Source organism: Gadus macrocephalus, chromosome 12 (genome assembly GCF_031168955.1).
Source record: "Gadus macrocephalus chromosome 12, ASM3116895v1".
Taxonomy (NCBI): Eukaryota; Metazoa; Chordata; class Actinopteri; order Gadiformes; family Gadidae; genus Gadus; species Gadus macrocephalus.
Window position 1 is genome coordinate 4,852,570 of NC_082393.1, and position 19,276 is coordinate 4,871,845.

Consider the following 19,276-nt stretch of genomic DNA (forward strand, 5'->3'; position numbering starts at 1 on the left):
GGCTGCTTCTTCAACACGTCTATTTATCGCTCTCTCGCTGACACCCGCTGTCTAGGAGAGACAGTTTCAAGGACTGCAAAGGCAGTGTGAGGGCGAAAGAGAGAGGGGGAGTGAGAGAGAGAGAGAGAGAGAGAGAGAGGGGGTGGTGGGGTGGTGCTGGGAGGGGGAGTGACCCCAAGGTTAGTGTAAGCCAGCTGGGCGCCACTCCACACGTTGTTCTCTGCGCTGCCGCCCCAGCTGTGGCGGTATTAACCATAAATCCTGTGTTCCTGTCGTGGCTGGCACCTGGCTGTGAAATGATGACCACTGTGGTAGACTGTACAAATATAGACATATGAACACAGAAAATGTGTATAAATACATTTGTATATAGTTGTATATAGTTGTTCATCTCTATATAAAGGTGAATTATATATGGGGAAACCATCATTTATAGTTCATCGTAAAAATCTTAATTTAGTTATCTATTTGGATTAAACTAGTTATGTCTATAACTATATTTTTCTGATAGTTCATTATTATCATTATTTATATGTATTAGCATCAGTATTATTAATATCACTGTTATTACTGTAATATTTTATTTTAATATTTCATAAAGTGGTTATCATTTCCATAAGAGCAACGTCTGACTCGCCGGTGCTTGTTTGGCGGCATGCTAGCTTGTCGGCGTGTTGTTGTTGTTTATTTGTGGCTCCTGCTAAATCCCCTGCTGGTTCCAAGCTGTGCGCGTCCACCAGAGAGAGGACAGGTTTCCATCTTGGCTGCGCCGCCTTAGCCTCCCTCCTCCTCCGAACGTTCCCCCAGCCGACGTCGACGCCCGGCGTGTCTCCCCGAGCCCGAAGCTACACTCCGTGTGTGACCTTATGTCCGGAATATCTCGGAAACGTCTGTTCCTCCCCCCTTCTCCTGTCATGACGCACGCCACTCGAAACGTGAGCCCCAACGTTTACCGTTAATCTCCGCGGGAAGAGGGAGTACGCCGAGTGCACACTCTCCTCTTCCTCGGATACCGACATGAGCATGATGCGGGTGATGCTTCTATTTGTCACAAGGAGAAGTGCTACCGCGATAAACACACCACCCCCCCCCCCCCCCCCCCCCCCCCCCCCCTCCTCTCCTCTCCTGTCCCATCCCTTCCATTCACAACTGAAGGCAATGCCACATCAAAAAGAGAGATTTTCCTGTCAAACTGTCACATTAATTCAGATGTGAACAAGGCCAGGGCCCTGCATTCATAGCATAGGAGGGAGCCCCACATATACACACACACACGCAGGTACACAGACAGAGAGGATTAACACACAGTGCAAGCGACACTGGCACACAGCTACGAAGCAAAGCAACAGACAGCGTTTACTCTGCACGACGAGGCTATGGATTCTGTACGGCGGTTCGCGTCTTTCCGATGCGAGGGGCGAAGGGAGTCGCGTTCAAACAGTGAGACGTTGAATTACGGAACGGCTAGAATCATGCCAACGCGCCTCCTCAGCTATTTAAATAAATTTAATCCAACCCCGTAATTACAATTAGCACAGTGTGAGCTGATGATTGAAACTGTGCTCACCAGGAGTGGGTAAATGATGGGTAATGGGGGGTAATTTGGTTTTTAAAATTCAAGAACCAACACTTGAATCGGCGACTGATTGATGTATGTGCCCGGAGTGATCGAAAAAGGCAGGCTTGTGGTGACGTTACCTCGACAAATCCTTTAGGAACGCACAAAATGTGGACACAAAAGAGGTACCGGTGGCGTCCTCCGTCATATCGACGGCGCCCAGCGTGTGTGGACAAGGGGAGACGTAGCATATGCCAAGACGTTTCAGGCGAAGAAGCGCAGGTACTCAAGTGCTTGACGCGTTTACCCACAGGATCCGTTGGTCCCAGGTGTACGACAGCAGCCATTGGTGACATTCATTGGCGCCGAAGGTATTCCAGCCCGGGATTAGCTTTGTCAACGCGGCCCATTGAAGTAGAAACTGGGTGCAGCTTTTAACAAGGCACCTCAGGGGAAACGGCTCTGGCACTGGGACACAATATGTCAGCTCTGACATGTACCTAATCCCCCCCCTATGACGGTTGCTTAACTTTCTGCAAAAAAAATTGAAAATTATCTGCAGACGGGGTTGGACGGTGGTCGAGGTTCGGCTCTTCTTAAACAGAGTTTAATGCTACGAGGGCAGGATCGTTAAAGGGGACATATTATACCACCAGGTGTGAGTGTGATTAGCTGTGACGTTTGAAAATCTGCCTCTTCTGACATCACAAGTGGCGTGTCCACCTAAATGTATGACGGATAGATGAGCAACGATTGCTACAGTCCACTGCGTCGGCTGGTAGACTGATCTATCCAGCACACATCTAGGTGGACACGCCCATTTGTGATGACAAAAGAGGGCTATTTTCAAAACAGCTTGTAACGGCTATTCACACTCCCACCTGGTGGTATGACATGTCACCTTAAAGTGCTTTGGGTGGGGTCGGACTCCAGCGGAATAGTACCGGGTTCGAACCCCGACGTTCGATCGCCGTGAGACGCTTCGGGCAAAAGGCGTTTTTAAGTGAACAGTACGACAGGCGACAGGGCCAGGTCTCCACTCACCGTTTCTCCCCCTTGTACCACTCGAAGATGGGCACGGGCACGGCGGCGGCCTCACACCTCAGCAGGGCGGTCCGGCCCAGGCCCACCCCGTGGCTCTTCATCTCGTGGATGGACGGAGCGACTGGGAGAAGGACGGAGGAGAAGGAGGAGAAAACGTCAACGAGTGATCAATGGAGGTGTTAGCTTAGCGACTTGTTAGCTAAGGTGATGTAGAATGATGAAGGGTCCTCTCATCCGAGCTATCTTTGTTGTGTACGGGGAATGGGTTAACCTATTTATTGTAAGTGCTTGCCAATTGTCTCTATGAATATTTGTACTGTACCGACATTGATTTCCTCTGACAAATGTAAGTCGCTTTGGATAAAAGCGACTATCGAAGTGCCCTAAATGTAAATGTATTGAAAATGTAAGTGTGTTTAACGCCCAGTAGAAGAGATTCAGGATTCAAACAACAACCTCCACCATCTACCAGTAGGTATCCCTGAGTACAGGTAAACAAAACAAGGCACCTGAGAAGGGACGAGTTCTGGATGGAACCGGTTGATGTAGAGCCTTACGTTACCGTCGGTGGGTCAGGTGACCAGAACCGACACATTGGGGATTGACCTGACACTCGATTGTACCGAGGCCGGAGAGAGAGAGAGAGAGAGAGAGAGAGAGAGAGAGAGAGAGAGAGAGAGAGAGAGAGAGAGAGAGAGAGAGAGAGAGAGAGAGAGAATGGGAGAATGGGAAAGGTACAGCAAGAATACTGAGAGTCGGGAAACGAATGAACGAAATGAATTGTATTGCATGGTGATAAATTGCTTAATGGAAGTTCAAAGCTTCAATGGCGAAGGCCGGCTCTGTGAATACCGAATGAGTCTCCTTTCATGTGCAGGAATGTGCTGTAAATCTCTCTGCCAGTGTCTGCGGTGGCTGCTTTTAAACACCAGGGCTTTCTCGAGCAACCCAGCGCGCTATTGTTGCTTCATATATTTACCTCCCTTATGGCAACACAGTCATGAAAATAAATGAAATTACTGAATTGGGATTGTATAGAATTGGCAACAAAAGCATTTGGTCCAATCCGATACACCGTTGGACAGCCGAGGAAGCAGAGACAGAGGAAAAAAAACATAATCCTTCGCTCTCATCCTTCGATTGATCCCGTAATTGGCAAGAAAATGTTAAACCAATTGCATTTTGCATGTTTTATTAGAATTCCCTGTTATCATGGTGATGTTGTATTCACAGGCAGCACCCCTTTTAGCTTTCCTTCCTTTGCTCCGTTTTCCACAGGGTTAATGTTGTCGCCAGCTCCACAACACATGTTATCAGAGCGGGAGAGAAAGGATAAAAAAAAATAAAAAAATATATATGTCAACAGAACACAAAAGTTGACCCCCCCCCCCCCTGACCCACAGAAAAAGATATTGGCTGCTCCGGTCCCCCACCAGGGCCCCCGAGCTAGCCACAGATTGCCATGTCATGACTGAAAGTGACTTATTCACTATTTATATGGCTGACAATGGCGCTTTTGAGGAGCCCCTGTCGGTCAGCGCTGCAGGGGTACGACTTGGGCCGGGTTCCCTTACTCCTTCGTTTACCAACGCGTCTGGAGACCCTGGCCAGCCGTGACCCCCAGCGAGGAGACGGGCCAATGTCGCGCCGTCGGAGCCCTCCCGCCCTATCACAATGAGCTGTGATGTATTATATTTTTAACCTTTTCATACATGTACATATGTGTTTACGTATATATATAGTATATATTATATATATATATATATATATATATATATATATATATATAGTATATAGTATATATATATATATATATATATATATATAAATACACACATAGTAGCTATGGATATATATATACACATTATAACAGGTTGTATCAAAGTCTGTTAGATTTTTGTAATTTTGACATACATATATATATAGATATATACATTATAAAAACTATATATATATATTTGTGTGAATACATAAACATATATATATATTACGCACATATATATATAAAATAAAGACTTTGATACGTGTTATATTGCTTATACATATACATGCAATATAACAGGTTGTATCAAAGTCTGCTTGGCTTTTGAGAGAGCTCTCCCAATTCCTGAATTATTCAATTCTACCATGCCGACGCGCCACAAGTCCTAAACCTGTCATAACACGTCCTCAGTCACATCTCATCTCATAACCGACAGCAAACACAAAATCCATCCCTCACGCCAACAGAGGACAATCACTCCTCAGCCACTGGGCCAAACAACACAAGCACAGCATCTGATGTGCTCCACTCCACACAGGCTCGAACAGGTGCGGAATAAGAGTTCAGAAGTGTGCTTCTGTTGGTGTTGTTTATATTGCTGGAGCAACACTTGAGTGTCTGTGTGTCTGTGTTGTGCGTGAGGGGTTGGGGTATGTATACCGCCACTTGGACTCAGGTAGAGAGTCCAATGCCCACACCATGCCCACTTAACTTACCCCTCACTAGCTTTCCGATCTGAGCGTCGTTGTTGAGGATCGATTGCGATGAGCGCGAACACACTCAGTTTGGCTTAACTTTTTTTACATTTTTGGTTTATGTTTTAATTCTACTCTACCTGGTGTCGTTTTTAATATGAACGATTCTCTTTATAGGAGCAAGCAATGATTTTTTATCATTGCTGGTGGTACTGGTGTACTGGTGTACTGTGTACTGGTGTACTGGTGTACTGGATAGTCGTCACCAAGGGGTCGACGACTCTACCCTGGTAAGCAAGCAGACAAACGTAGTTCAAGGGGGAATAATATATTGTACAAGGTTCAGTATGTATAGTTGGACATGATTGATATATTGCCACGGAACCTTCTCTGCATCCTAATGAGCATGGCCAAATGTATCCGATACACAGGAGATGTTTGGATTTAGCAGGAGGACTTACTTTTTGGCTTTTTCTTATTATGCCTTTTATGTTGTAGCTCGGTGGAAATGCGAGTGCTGGCCCGCTATAGAATTGGGGAGCGTGTTGGCAGGAATTCAGTGGCTGTACGTAAGTTTGTTTAAAGTGCATCTTAAAAGAGACTACGACTTTGAACATTTAAGTTTTTAAACATGGAATTTGGCCGTTGTCTACGAAAAAGTATGAAGTGTACTTGTATCAAGTATAGTCATATTTTATATATAATTTATCAGATGAAGGCTTTAAGAATGCATGATGTCTTTCATCTCTCTTCCGAATCTGGATCCTCTTAAGCCTTTTGCTCCGATATACATTAAAAGTCAACCCAATTACAAAGTAAATAATTCAACAATCCCCACAATAGCCAATCGGCAAGGGACTTCTAGCAAGGACACCAAGAAAAAGGCATTCTCCAAAACACACACCCTCTCCGTTAAATCATAAAAAGGCATTAAAAAAATGACACTTGGTCAATAAGGTATCAGTGTGTACAAATGAAAGATCCTCCCGGCGCATCTGAACCAAAACCAAAACACAGTTGGGCTGGTCAGTAACAAGCCACATCTGAATTCAACTTCAAAGAAAAAATCCATTGAGAATGACACAAATCAATGCGGTACATTGGGCTTCCATGGCCCATTAAGAATCTGCCTAATCCTCCAATGCGTCATTACGTTGCACCATTGATCATCTGGAGGCCCGTGAAAGCTTCAGGTTGACCTGACCTGCCAGTCATGTGGTACAGTTTGAGGCGGCATTGTGGAAGAGGAGGGGTCGATACCTCAACTAACGAGATAACGAGAAATCCCTGGCCGATATTCAGCCTTAAAAAACGAAAACAACGCAGAGTCTCTCTCATTTGGCATCTTGTTGTTGGGCTACCTTTGTGTAAATGCCAATTGCCTTACTGACATTTGACCAATTATATCTAATTAGGAATGCCGCTTTTAACCGTGTTATCAGTGACATGTGTATTATAAACTGAATCGGTATATGTTACTGTTAATATAGTGGCCTACTCTTGGAAACGCAGCGACCCAGGATAGGAGTCAATTGTAGCAAATGTAATGATTACTAATACATGACATGAGGAGAAATAACACTGCTCACTACCGTGCAATGTTGTTACGAACAGGAATGCAATAGGGGTTGACTAAACGATAGTTGTCCTTACAGAAACATGCTTTCTGTAATATATATACAGTATTTTATTTATAATTATAATATTGATAGCTTTGGCTATTTGACAAAACTGCTAAGCTTCTACGTTATCTAGCTGCGAGCAAAATCATCACCCGAATGAAGGGTTCTCGGTTTAAATATATATGTCAACACTCCAATACTACAACCGCATCAATACCATGGAGAAACAAGCTGTAAAATGTTCCCATAATCTCAGAGGTGGTCCGAAATGCTCATATTTCATATGCAAATCAATAATAATTTCCCTTAAATTTTGGACTGGCAATTTAAATCCCGTGGAAGATGGATCCTATCCATAAAACTCCCTGCACCCAATCTCGTATTTCCAATTTCCAATCTGCTGGCACCACCTCCTTTGTCATCATATATATATCGGGCAACACGCCGCCATTAATTTCTTTTAAAGCAATGCAAAGTAGTGCACCAAATAAATTCCGGAAGTCCTTGATAATCTGGGTAATTTAGTGTCCGGGAGCATGCGGTAATGTTGCTGTAAATCACGGGCAGCCGTTCCCTTGTCGCCCGACAGATGTGGGGGGTGGGGGTGGGGTTAGCGGGTGGGAACCAGGAATAGCACAGGGGGGTCGGGGTACAATATGTGCTGCGGCAGGATTACACATTTGTCAGCACCAGGTTGATCGCCGACCATTACTTATTACATCAGCGAGGGAGCGAGGGAGGGTGGGGGAGCCAGACACACAAAAAATAAAACCAAAGTTGGCGCGTCCCGCCTGAACCGAAACACTCTCCCAGCCAGACAATGCAAGCTAACATTAACATGCATGGCCTGTGCTGGATACGTGGTGTAGCTGAAGTATATTTAATGCTAATGGACATCGCAGGAGGTTTGTCAGTAAACGCGCGCAGTCTCTTCGGCGGTTAGCTCTATTTAGCGGTACACGGCGTGACAATTAATAATTAAATGGTGTGTTGTTCCTCGACTGTACGCAAGTTATTTAGCCGTAAGCCATTGTTTGCCACAGGAACCTTCGCCCGCTTTGTAATTAAAAGATCAACTAATAAGGCCACCTCTTAAGCCATATTTGAAAATGAGTTTTTTCCCTCGCAATTAGGAAATGGACTCATCAAAGCATGACTTATCAGCGTGGCCACACACCCACACCCAAACACACACACACACACACACACACACACACACACACACACACACACACACACACACACACACACACACACACACACACACACACACACACACACACACACACACACACACACACACACACACACACACAGCTCTCCAATTCCAACTACGGCCTCTCCTGAATCATTATTGTGTATTTATTAGCTTTAATTGTATTAGTCAGGAATGCACACTCTAGCCAGTATTTAGTAATGTATTAGATTGTCCCTGAACAAAGTCTCCTGAATCATTGCGTTGCATTTTCCCTCTATATAACCCCCAGGACCTGTAAATAACCAGCTGCACTGTGGCTTTGACAGCGAGTTGGACTCAGGCCATGTCCACATCATGCAGACGTTTTCCGTCACCACCAGAATAAACAGCACTTCTCAAAACCGCTCCCAACAGGATCCATCTGAAAAGGCCAGCCGTTGCATTGCTGCCGTTCCTGAAACCGACGACGTATAATTATAATTATAATGGATGAATCGACGGTCAGTCAGACTAAAGTGCTCTGTGCGAGGGCCAGAGAGAGGGCATGAACTGAAACTGAAAGAGACTCCCACGTCGATTCATCTCAGATACATAATAACATTTCCCCGGACTGGAGTAGTCCACCGCGTCCACATGTAAGTGTGTTCGCGTCTATACTAATGCGTTTTGGTGGATGAGGCAAAAGGCTTAGGGCGGTCTCAGGTTAGCCTTCCTCACCAGGATTGCTGATGTTCTCTTCCAGCCAGGGCTGGTGGTGGTCCTGGCTGAGAGAAAGGCCGAAACAGAGATACAGACATACTGCTGGACTTCGGTTTGAAACACAACCAGCACTGTGAGAAGGGCTTTATTCATCCAGACAACGCGATTTGTTATTAATGCCCTGCTGCATGCGGCACTACCTGAGCCCCAGCGGCAGCTACGGATATCTCTATTTAGGCCCTGGCGTTTAAAACCACGGCTCTTTACAGCGGAGACGAGACGGACTACCGGGTTGAGCTGAGGCGGGCTGATGTAAGGGAGGGCCGTGTCGGAGATAAAGTACCTGTGGCGTGCCCCTTCAGACGTGCATCCATGTGGAATGGGATACACACTCAGGCACACACACACACCTTAGTTTACATCTTTGTCATTACCAGAGTGTTGTCAATGTCCTTAAGATGCAGGGTGCCTGTCTGCTGACCGGCAGTTGAACAGGTTAAGCCTATTATTTGCGCGAGAGGTGGTCACGACTCTGAAAAACAACTGTCTGGGGAGGCAAGGGCCATGTTGTGGGTATATTTGCCATACAGCAGCGACGGAATTACAAAGCAGCCAGAGCCTAAAGGCTGGGGCTTCAGAAGAGAGAGAGAGAGAGAGAGAGAGAGAGAGAGAGAGAGAGAGAGGAGAGAGAGAGAGGAGAGAGAGAGAGAGAGAGGAGAGAGAGAGAGAGAGAGAGAGAGAGAGAGAGAGAGAGAGAGAGAGAGAGAGAGAGAGAGAGAGAGAGAGAGGAGGAGGGAGAGAGAGCGACTGGGGGGGTCTGAAGCAAACAACCAAGACAGAGCAGTGTCAAGCATTTGAAGTGTTCACATTTAGCCTCGCCCCGGAGCTTTAATGAAGACCAGAGACGTCTACCTCGACGCTACAGCTGTAATTGCGATAGCCGGCGCTCTAATGTGCATGCTCATAATTAATTAAAAGCTGATCACAGATTTCTCGACCAATTACCGTACACAGGGCGGAAAAAACAACAAAGAGAGGTGTGTGTGTTTTCTTCTTGCTACTCTCACGGTCAACGGGTGCGTTGGATTCACAGCGGCAGGGTGCCGACGGAGCGAGGGGGTCATCTCAGAAGCATGCAGGGCAGGGGCCTGCATGCTTCTTATCCCAACACCACTGAAAACGGCCAGCCATGTTTGTTTTCTCTACAATTAAATGACCTGTTTTTATTTAGGCCTAATTCAAACTTCTAGAGGGGCTGGTCGTGGAATGTCTGGAAGGGTTCAAAGTAAGGACCAATCGTCTAGCATAGACCTATAGATGTATGATACATAAGCCTCATCATATCCTCAACGACCCGGACGTCCATCTTTCCCCCTAGCGATTTGCTTACATTAACATTTACATTTAGGGCATTTAGCAGACGCTTTTATCCAAAGCGACTTACAATGAGTACATTTGTCATAAGAAGTGCATCAATATATCGCTGTCGGTACGGAAAGGATGTTCATAGAACCAAGTGCAAGTACCGCAATCGCTAGGCTAACCAATTCCCCGTGTTACAGCCATGATGGCAGCTACTGCAGTTGCTACACAGTTAAGTACTGTAACACAATACAATACAATACAACACAATACAATACAGTGTACAATGGTGGCCAGAAGGGGGAGGGTGGCTATGCAGTGTCGAGGTGGACTCTGAACAGGTGAGTCTTGAGTCTTTTTCGGGAAGATAGTGAGCTACTCTGCGGTCCTGAGAGCGGCAGGGAGCTCGTTCCTCGTTCCTGTACTGCTACGCTTACAGGATAAACCGTTGCAGATGTAGCAAAATGTACATGTTGTTTCGGGGCTACACCCCTGATGCAGGGCAACGTGTCTGGGAACTAAGGAGCCACAAGGGAACCCCCCACTGTGGAGGAAAACAAGCCGCCGAGAAGCAGGGGGTAGGCACGCCCTCGCCATGGTGAACACCTGAACCTTCAACGCAAGGTGCTGGACGAGCCCGCAACACACTGCATTACAAACGGCTAACAACACAGACACTTTAAGCTCGGCGAATAGCGAAATGGGATAAGTAAATGAACGAACATATGTGAGGGGGTTACGCAGAGAGGCATTTTGTAAAGTGCAGTGAATTACTTTAGCGGTGTGCTTCCATTTCCCAGGCAATTGTCCCTGGAAACGGTTGCACTATAAAGCGATGGAGCCATTGAAGACATTTAATGCCTTCATCGTTGGAGACATCTCTGAAGCGTTGACGGAGCATCTGACAACCTGTCTGGAGATGTTTTGATCAGCTCGTGATTTGCCACATTTACGCGTTGCAATCGGTGCAACGGCGCCATAAGTGAGTCACCAACAAACATCTGGCAAGGTTTCAAATTGTTTAAGCAGCCAGATCTGGGAGACGCTACAGATTGCTGAAGTGCTGCATAGCAAGCACACAAGCACACATAGCATCAACCGTTGTGGTGGTAGTGGTGTTGTGCGAAAACTGTCAAATGGCAGAGCGCAGAACATCACAGGGAACTGAGCTTTGGTACGTGTAAGAGACACCGTCTTCAAATCTGTGGAGATGTCACACAGTGTGTTTCACACAATCGTTTGAATTTTCTTCAGTGGTTAGGCAGATTGGACACGCCCATCAAAAAAAAATAAAATGGGAACAAACTGAAGCGTCCATAAACCTGGATACAAATATTATTATTATTATAGATCTTCAACTAGTTTATACCTTCAGTCTCAGATAACAACGTGAGCCCTTGATATTTATAATATTTGGCCACATATGTGGCACATTTGTGCTTTCTCTCGATCAGAGCAAACCACAAAAAGGCGACAAACATTGAATATAAGAAGGTTTCTGTATTCAGTTACACCTTCATTCAAAAAAACAAAACAAAGGTGTTGTATTTTTATCATTATTCACCCAAACTATTTCTCTAGTTGTTGTTGAAGCTCAGGCAGATATTCATCCCTGATGGATTTCTGGTCGCTTTTTTTCAACCCTCGGACTCAAATACACAGAGGATTTATGCGCCGGAATATCTTCTGAAATCAAACGGTTCAATAACGACCCACACCTGCAGCCCGAGATGAATATGTAAAACCCAGAAGAGGTTCAGAGATCAAATTTCGTCCAATCACCACCGGAATATCCTTTAGTTGAGTGGGCCTTTCAACCAATCAGAATCCCCCACTGTGACCTTGTGGAAAGCTCCCTCGGCTTAAAAAGAACCGCCAAAATAAAAGTCACGGTCCATTCATCATTGAGATAATAAAAAAGCCTCAGTGGACCTTTAGTTTAAATTAGGAACGCCTGGTCAAGGCTCTGGCAGGATTCACACTGAAGTTGTTACACGCAACATGGTAAGCTATCACCTACCCCAGCAGGAATAATCATCATGTCAGTATCTGGTTCATCATAATAAGGAGAAGGGAAGGGGCGGAAGGCAGGAAGGTGTTATTGAAAATCAACTGCATTTCACACGTTTTGTCACGTTGGCCGAACAGACGGGCTAAATGGTTGTAGCAGGAATACCTCTGTCAGTCACTGTCTAATTCATCACATAAAGCGTAGTCAGGGAGGGAGTGTGAGGGGGGGGGGGGGGGGGGGGGGGTGCAAGGATAGCTTTATTAAAAATCCAAACATGCGAGTGCTTCGTTTTGTTTTCATTACTTTGATGTGCTTAGTTTTAATTAGCAGATCTAATCTGCTAATTAGCCCGGAGGTCATCTCTCCTCTTCGCAAAAAAAAAAAAAAGCCATCATTATTTTGAAAGAGGAGATGAATTTTTTCGGCCATGTATTTAATTAGACTGTTAACCCTTGCAATGTGTCTGTTTGCCATTTGCTCCTGTCATTAAAGTGCCACGCAAGGAATGCGGACGTAGATTTTTATTTTGTTAATGCCACACGCTTCTATTTGTCTTTGAAGAAATCTATCTCTGGTCTGATTTCTATCGAGCTTGACACATGCCACGGCCCCTGTCGAATCATAAAAAATAGGATTTCCTTTAGTGTCGTCGACTTTCTTTCGCAGTCCAAAACCAACACATTTTAATATCATAAAGCTGTCTTTTTTATAGAGTTCAACAGATCCTCCAACCACTCCAATATCCCAGGAGCTGTCCTCACACTCTTTTCTCCTCTGACCAATACAATTTGTCAAGTAACTTTTACTGGAAGGGTTGAGAGACACACCACAAAACACAAGGGCCTTGTTTACCCTCTCTGGCACGGCCGTAGCTGAACGTAGACATTTAGGGTGGAGGGGAGGACGGTAAATCGTAGAGACGGCTTCTGCTGACCAAAGCAAACTGCCCTCCTGGTGTCGTAGTTGTCATGGTTATTTGGATGATGACGGAATCGAGTTGATGGGGAGTATTTATATTTATTTTTACTGTATGAGTCAATGCATGTGAGCAGGGAGAAAAAAAAACGCAATAACTTTTAGTTGATGCATTAAGGACGCTGGCGGAGACACAACATCAAATTATTACGCCTTTCCTTTGATAACCATACTCAAGTGGCGTTTAAAAAACATATCTGAGCCTTTGGGAAGATAGAAGCTTCTATTTGATAAATAAAAAGTAAAAGTGCTCTTACTGTCAAAATAGTGTAGAAGGCAGGTTATTTCCGAGTTATTTCTCTGATTTATCTATTTAATGCCGCACTCGATGCGTAGGAACTGACAACTTCTTCCAGACCCCCCCCTTTCTCTCCAGAGAACCCTCAAAACATGCATCGCTTTTAGCTTTTTCATCTAGACAAAATCGACTGCACTTTAAATACAAGCAAATCTGTGTGGCGGCTTGTGTTATTTCTACTTTGCTTTCCCCATGTTCCTTCCCCTTTCCTTCCATCTGTGTGTCTTCATCCCCTCCTCTGCGTTACGGGTCAAAGGTCAATAAACACCTTCTCATTCCTAATCCCAGGTGTTTGTGAGCGTCTGTCCCTCCACCCCTCCCCACTCTGGCCAACACTATGTGGCTGCATCGAAATACACTGATCTGTGACAGAATAATAGATTTGGGATGAAGCCTCTCTCTCTCTCTCTCTCTCTCTCTCTCTCTCTCTCTCTCTCTCTCTCTCTCTCTCTCTCTCTCTCTCTCTCTCTCTCTCTCTCTCTCTCTCTCTCTCTCTCTCTCTCTCTCTCTCTCTCTCTCTCTCTCTCTCTCTCTCTCTCTCTCTCTCTCTCTCTACGGCTTTGTGAACGGTATATTCAGGTTTCATGCCAGTTGTCAAATGTATACCAGGTATGAGAAGCAGATGAATGACCACAAGGCAAAACTAGATTTCCATACAAACCATAACAAAGTCTTTCAGTCATTAGCTGAAGCTGAACGCTAGTAATAAATCACACAACAATTGATCAGTCAGAAGCGATACACAACAATGAGACAAAAACACAAGCGTAACATTCTGCATGTGCGCAAGCCAAGGCCACTGGCGATGCTGGAGAATTCCCTTGCAAAGGGGTAGACTTGCGGCAGCCGTACTCAGAACAGGACATCAGCAATAGTCAAATATTTACGAGCGATCGGGGGAGAGGGCATGAGGGATTGACAGCGGGAGGCCCCCGTGAACCGGGCTGAACTAATTACAACTGATGGATTTTGAATACATTCTTGTCCAGATGATGACATGAGCGATGGGAGTCACCGGGACTACTCATAATTTATGAGTCCCGCAGACCCCACACACCAGGTCGGTAGGTACAGTATATGGGGAGGGATTGAATATGTTGTATGGTTATTATGAAGGACAGCAATGTGTGATGCATGTTCAGAATTCATGTGTTGTTAAGAAACATCTTTAATGTTGCATACATCAAATATACATGGATTACTATGTCAAACCATGGCATCGCAACCATGTCAAAAAATGAGGCATATATATATATATATATATTAGTGCTGTCAGTTAAACGCGTTATTAACGGCGTTAACGCAAACCAATTTTAACGGCGTTAATTTTTTTATCGCGCGATTAACGCAATTTATTATCGTCCTGTTTTGATCAGTATATGCAAAAGTCAATAAAAAAACATTTGCACAAGGCAAGCCGATGCACTTCTCCATGTTGATAAGAGCATTAAAATGAGAACAATTAATGGGACAAAGAAATCAAGGGATATTTAGCATAGAAAAAAGATTTGCGATTAATCGCGATTAATCGTGAGTTAACTATGACATTAACCGATTAATCGCGATTAAATATTTTAATCGCTTGACAGCACTAATATATATATATATATACGTACATACTAATCTAGATTGACATTTTTACTGAATGGCAATCATCACACCATTGTGTGGTCAAGGACAGATACTAAAATTAAAAAACACATTTCAGCTCATATGTATGCACCATCATATATCCTTCTTTCACTATGAGTTTGGGGCCAAATAACTTTGAAAAGCTTTCAAAGAGCTTGACTTAAGTACTCATTTGACCTCGATGTACAAAATCGACTTTGGGATACAGGGAAAAGATTTAAAAGCAGAAACGTCCAAAATGGATGAGTGCAAAACTCTGTAGCTCTGTCAACTTCAGATAGCTCTTGGTAAATGACCCATGCGAGGGGGGGAAATATTCCCCAAAAAGCTTGGTGAAATATATATCTGACCTAAGATAGCACCCCACATGTCTGGACAAAGGCGAGAGAGTAGTGCAGTGTTGTGAGTGTTCGGCAGTGAAAGAAAGTAAATGTCCACAGTGTACTTGGACATGTGATTTCTTGCAACAACCACACAATAACCCAGTGTGCCCTTCCTTGGCAAATTCAGCTGCAGTCTGTGACATACACCATTCATTTTTAATACGTATATCTTCTAAGTCCCACAACATGAAGCCGTTTCTATCTTCCAAGACATCCTTCATCTCTGAAACAACATTGGAACACAGTTATAAATAATTGCTCACTCTTCCTCCCCAAGCAAGCTTGTTACAGCGAAGTCTAACATCAAAATAATAGGCATTGGGTGTCATCTTAAGGATGAAATGGAAATGACTTGAATTCGAAGTATGCATTGTCAAGAGGTGATACTGGCATTAATCAACATTGTCTAAACTAGAATATTTAACTTCCAGGAGCACACAACACCATCCATCTTCCCGGCCGTGTGATTGATGAGTTCAACCGACCCCAGGTGCCTGAGCGCTGGACATTAACAGAAGAGAAATATCCTCACCAAACACAGGGATAAGAGTCGCGCTTTTGGAAATAAAAGCGTGCAGCAATTATGGTGAGGCCAAGCCTTCTCCCTGCGCTCTTATACTGGGGCGGCGTATTCCATGTGGCCACAATGGCTAAAGCCCAGCGTCATTCATTAATGCCCGGATCCCTCATTACCATTCGCTCACACTTTTGAAAGTCTCATTACCTGCATAATGGAATAGTCCTTAGAACAGCCAGACCCTTCCCTGCTACGAATTAATCACCTCCGCGATGCACAGACAAAAAAGGGAATTCTCTCGTTAAATATTAAAAACAGAGCCGTATCAAACTCCTTGAGCTTCGTACTTTGGAGAAGTTCTATCATTATTTTTCACATATATATTTATAAATATATATATGTGCCTGATGAGAAGGTTCCTTGAGGAGCCATTTTGGACCCTATATGGTGTACCCCTTTACCTGCTCTTTAATGACATGAATCTGTATTCACTGTACGTCTCTTTGGGATTAAAGTATCTGCTTAATAACACCATGGTTAACGACCCCTTTGGTATCAGGGATCTACTCACAGTTAACTGTGACTCTGACGGTCTTGGTGTCCGGGAAGGCGATGTCGTTCAGCGCACTGCACTCGTAGTCCCCAGACTGGTCCCTGGTGATGCCGGTGATGTTGAGATATTCACTGCTGTCGTACTTCTTAGCTGTCATAGGAGGAATCACACACACACACACACACACCTTATTTAGAGGGTACACAGGAGCTGCATGTATGTATATATATATATATATATATATATATATATATATATATATATATATATATATATATATATATACACATATATATATGACACCATATATTACCATATGCAAATGTTGTTTACACTGCGGCTTGGAACAGCAAAGGCAGAATCAAGGCCTTTTTTATGCGTCTTTCATCCAGCAAAAACAATCGACGCGTTTAGTTGTTTTTCAGAACAGCATTAACTCCACCGTCGAGCGCTTTACTTCAAAAGCTAAGGTGTGGAATTTGCTGTGCATAGTGCCAGGATCGTATGGGGTAGGTGTAGTAGAAGAGAATGAGATGATTGCACAAAGCGCTGCACTATTATTGATCCTTGAGTTGCTGCATTAATGGCTTTGAGTACAGTATCTGCATCCGAGGACACACATTGCACAGTTTGGGATACATGTTTCATACGTGGACATAGAAAAGTAAACATATTAAACGGCCACCAATTTAATAATCACGCCCTAATAGCCCCTTTACAGTTCGGTTCGAGTAATGGATTGGATGGGTCCTGGGTATTGACTGACACTTAAAGTTTACGGCTTGGAGTTAGTGTGGGTAAGAATAAGGTGGCATCCGTGCGTTTGGCTAATGGTTCAACTCTGAGGGAGCTGCTGCTCCAAGCACCACTGCGGATAGGGCCGTCCGTTTGGACAGACCACAGTCGAGCCCTGTGCACATGTCTTCCAGATGGCTAATGTTGCTTACACTAACCATTATGCAGAGCACTATGGCAACGCCAGGTTGATTGACAGGACCGCACCCAGGCAATTTGCAGAGGGGGACGGAAAAGTGTGCAGCGATACGTCGACGCTGATGTCGACGACATCACTTCTATCTATAACTTCGATGATGTGCGGATAATAACGGTAAATCTCTGGTGGCATGTCTACCTATTTATGGGAAGGGTTTTAATGCAGGTGGATGGGGAGGGATGTATAGATAGTCCTGGACGACGCCGGCTGAAGGCCTGCCCATCAAATTGCTGTATTAGCGTTTAATTGACTTCCAGCGTGGCACACGCCACCAATTAGCAATATGAGGCATTTCACATTTGCATCATCGACCGAAATGCATTACCGCTCGGTTTGTTAAATGTTTATACATTAGCCGACACAATTCTGTCGCCTCAGCAGCCGGGCGAAATAGCGTTTATGTGGGCTTTTGCATGGTTCTTTCTATTAAATGGAAATCAAATAAATAAATGAAATCTAATCAGAATGCTGACAATGAAACCAATTTGACTGAGTGTGCTTGTCTAATAAATGCCAATGGAAACCCAGCAGGTAGCATTGAGGAGGGGGGTGGGGGGGGTGAATGAGCGAGAATCACCACCGCACACACTCCCCGGATCAGAATTAATTTCCGACAGGATGGTGTGAAACGTCCTTATACAGTGCTTCACGGGGAGGGAAGGTTACAGTGGGGGTTTTGGATTGAAGGGGGTTTGCAGTGGGAGGGGGACAAGTGCACAAAAATGCACAGTCAAGCAAAATACAGCCCAAAACCCTGATCAGAAGACCCCCATTCTCTCCTCCCTCCCCCCCCCCCCCCTCCACACCCACAGAGTGGCTGGATGCTGACTCTGAGATATCGCATGTTATAAGTAGAGTCCTGGTTTCGACTCAGTCCGCGCTTCCCCTTGCGCCATGAGCACAACTTGAATCCCTGCTGCTTTAATATGCAAAAAAAAAAAGTGAAATCCATTTGTTGGTCTAACTACCATGTCAACAACGTGGATAAATCCCGGGGGGGCTCAGGGCAGCCTCGATAATGACTTTTTCCCCTTCTCTGGTCACACTGCGGCGGCGGATTGGATAGAGCTCCTCGACGCCGAGGGGATAAGGCGACGGTGGCTAAGCAAACAAACGGCCCCAAAATACAGGAAATGGGAGACACAAGGGCGATCAATACCAGAGCACTGAATGGCTGAACGTTCACCACTGGGGGGGGAAAAAAAGGAAAAGGCGGAAATAACGTTCGGAAGATAGGTGGAGCGGGGGGAGGTGCCGAGGGCAAAAAAAAATGGTGGGCGTCCCAATTGCACACAAACGTCAGTCGGCACCGCGCGTGGAAAAAGCAAAACGACATTAAATTATCTTCGTTTCACCGACTGTCTAAGAGTCTCGCCACCCGAGCCTTTATGGATTGTTGCGCGGGGGGCCATTAGTGGGTTTTGCACCGTGTCTCTGGGGGTCTTTTTATAGTGCGGCACCGTTGTATACGGTGCTCCCCACTCACACCACTTTAAAACAAGAGGCGGGGAGGTTATGGATTATGAAAGAGCTGAAATACGGTTCGACTGCCTCCCCCCCCCCACCCCCCCCCCCCCAGCTTGACACGCTGGATGGCTGCGCAGCACAGCTTGACCTATGCAGTTCCCCCCGGCAACCCCTCCCCCCGCCCCAACCCCTCCCCCTTAACCCAATGCCTCCGATACCTAATGGAGACTTATGGTCCTCACAGTAGATGGGGAACCCGCCGAGGGGCTCGTAAAGCCTTTCTATAGGGACGATGGAATAATAAAAATAATATTCAGAATAATAATAATGATAATAAAAACCGTTGGCCCTGGATGGGGGCCGTGGGGGAACAAGTGGTAAAATGTGTTTAGTACCATTCGGCTTGGGCACTTTATATGGTTTCTAAAGTAAAGGTTGAGGGAACTTGATTGAAGGCATGCATATATAGAGAGGAGCGGAAAGGCACGTTTATCATAGTTCTGCCC

At 45.1% G+C, this 19,276-nt stretch overlaps 1 protein-coding gene across 1 annotated transcript in view; it reads right to left on the reverse strand.

Annotated features, from left to right (window-relative positions):
* The window catches only part of negr1 (neuronal growth regulator 1), a 76,677-nt gene that overhangs the window by 4,336 nt on the left and 53,065 nt on the right, over nt 1-19,276 (reverse strand). The window contains exons 4-7 of the mRNA XM_060067516.1: nt 16,328-16,459; nt 2,603-2,723; nt 954-1,041; nt 286-316 (exon numbers count right to left, since the gene is read on the reverse strand). Coding sequence (XP_059923499.1) covers nt 286-316; nt 954-1,041; nt 2,603-2,723; nt 16,328-16,459 — 372 coding nt within the window. The remainder of the gene's footprint in view (nt 1-285; nt 317-953; nt 1,042-2,602; nt 2,724-16,327; nt 16,460-19,276) is intronic.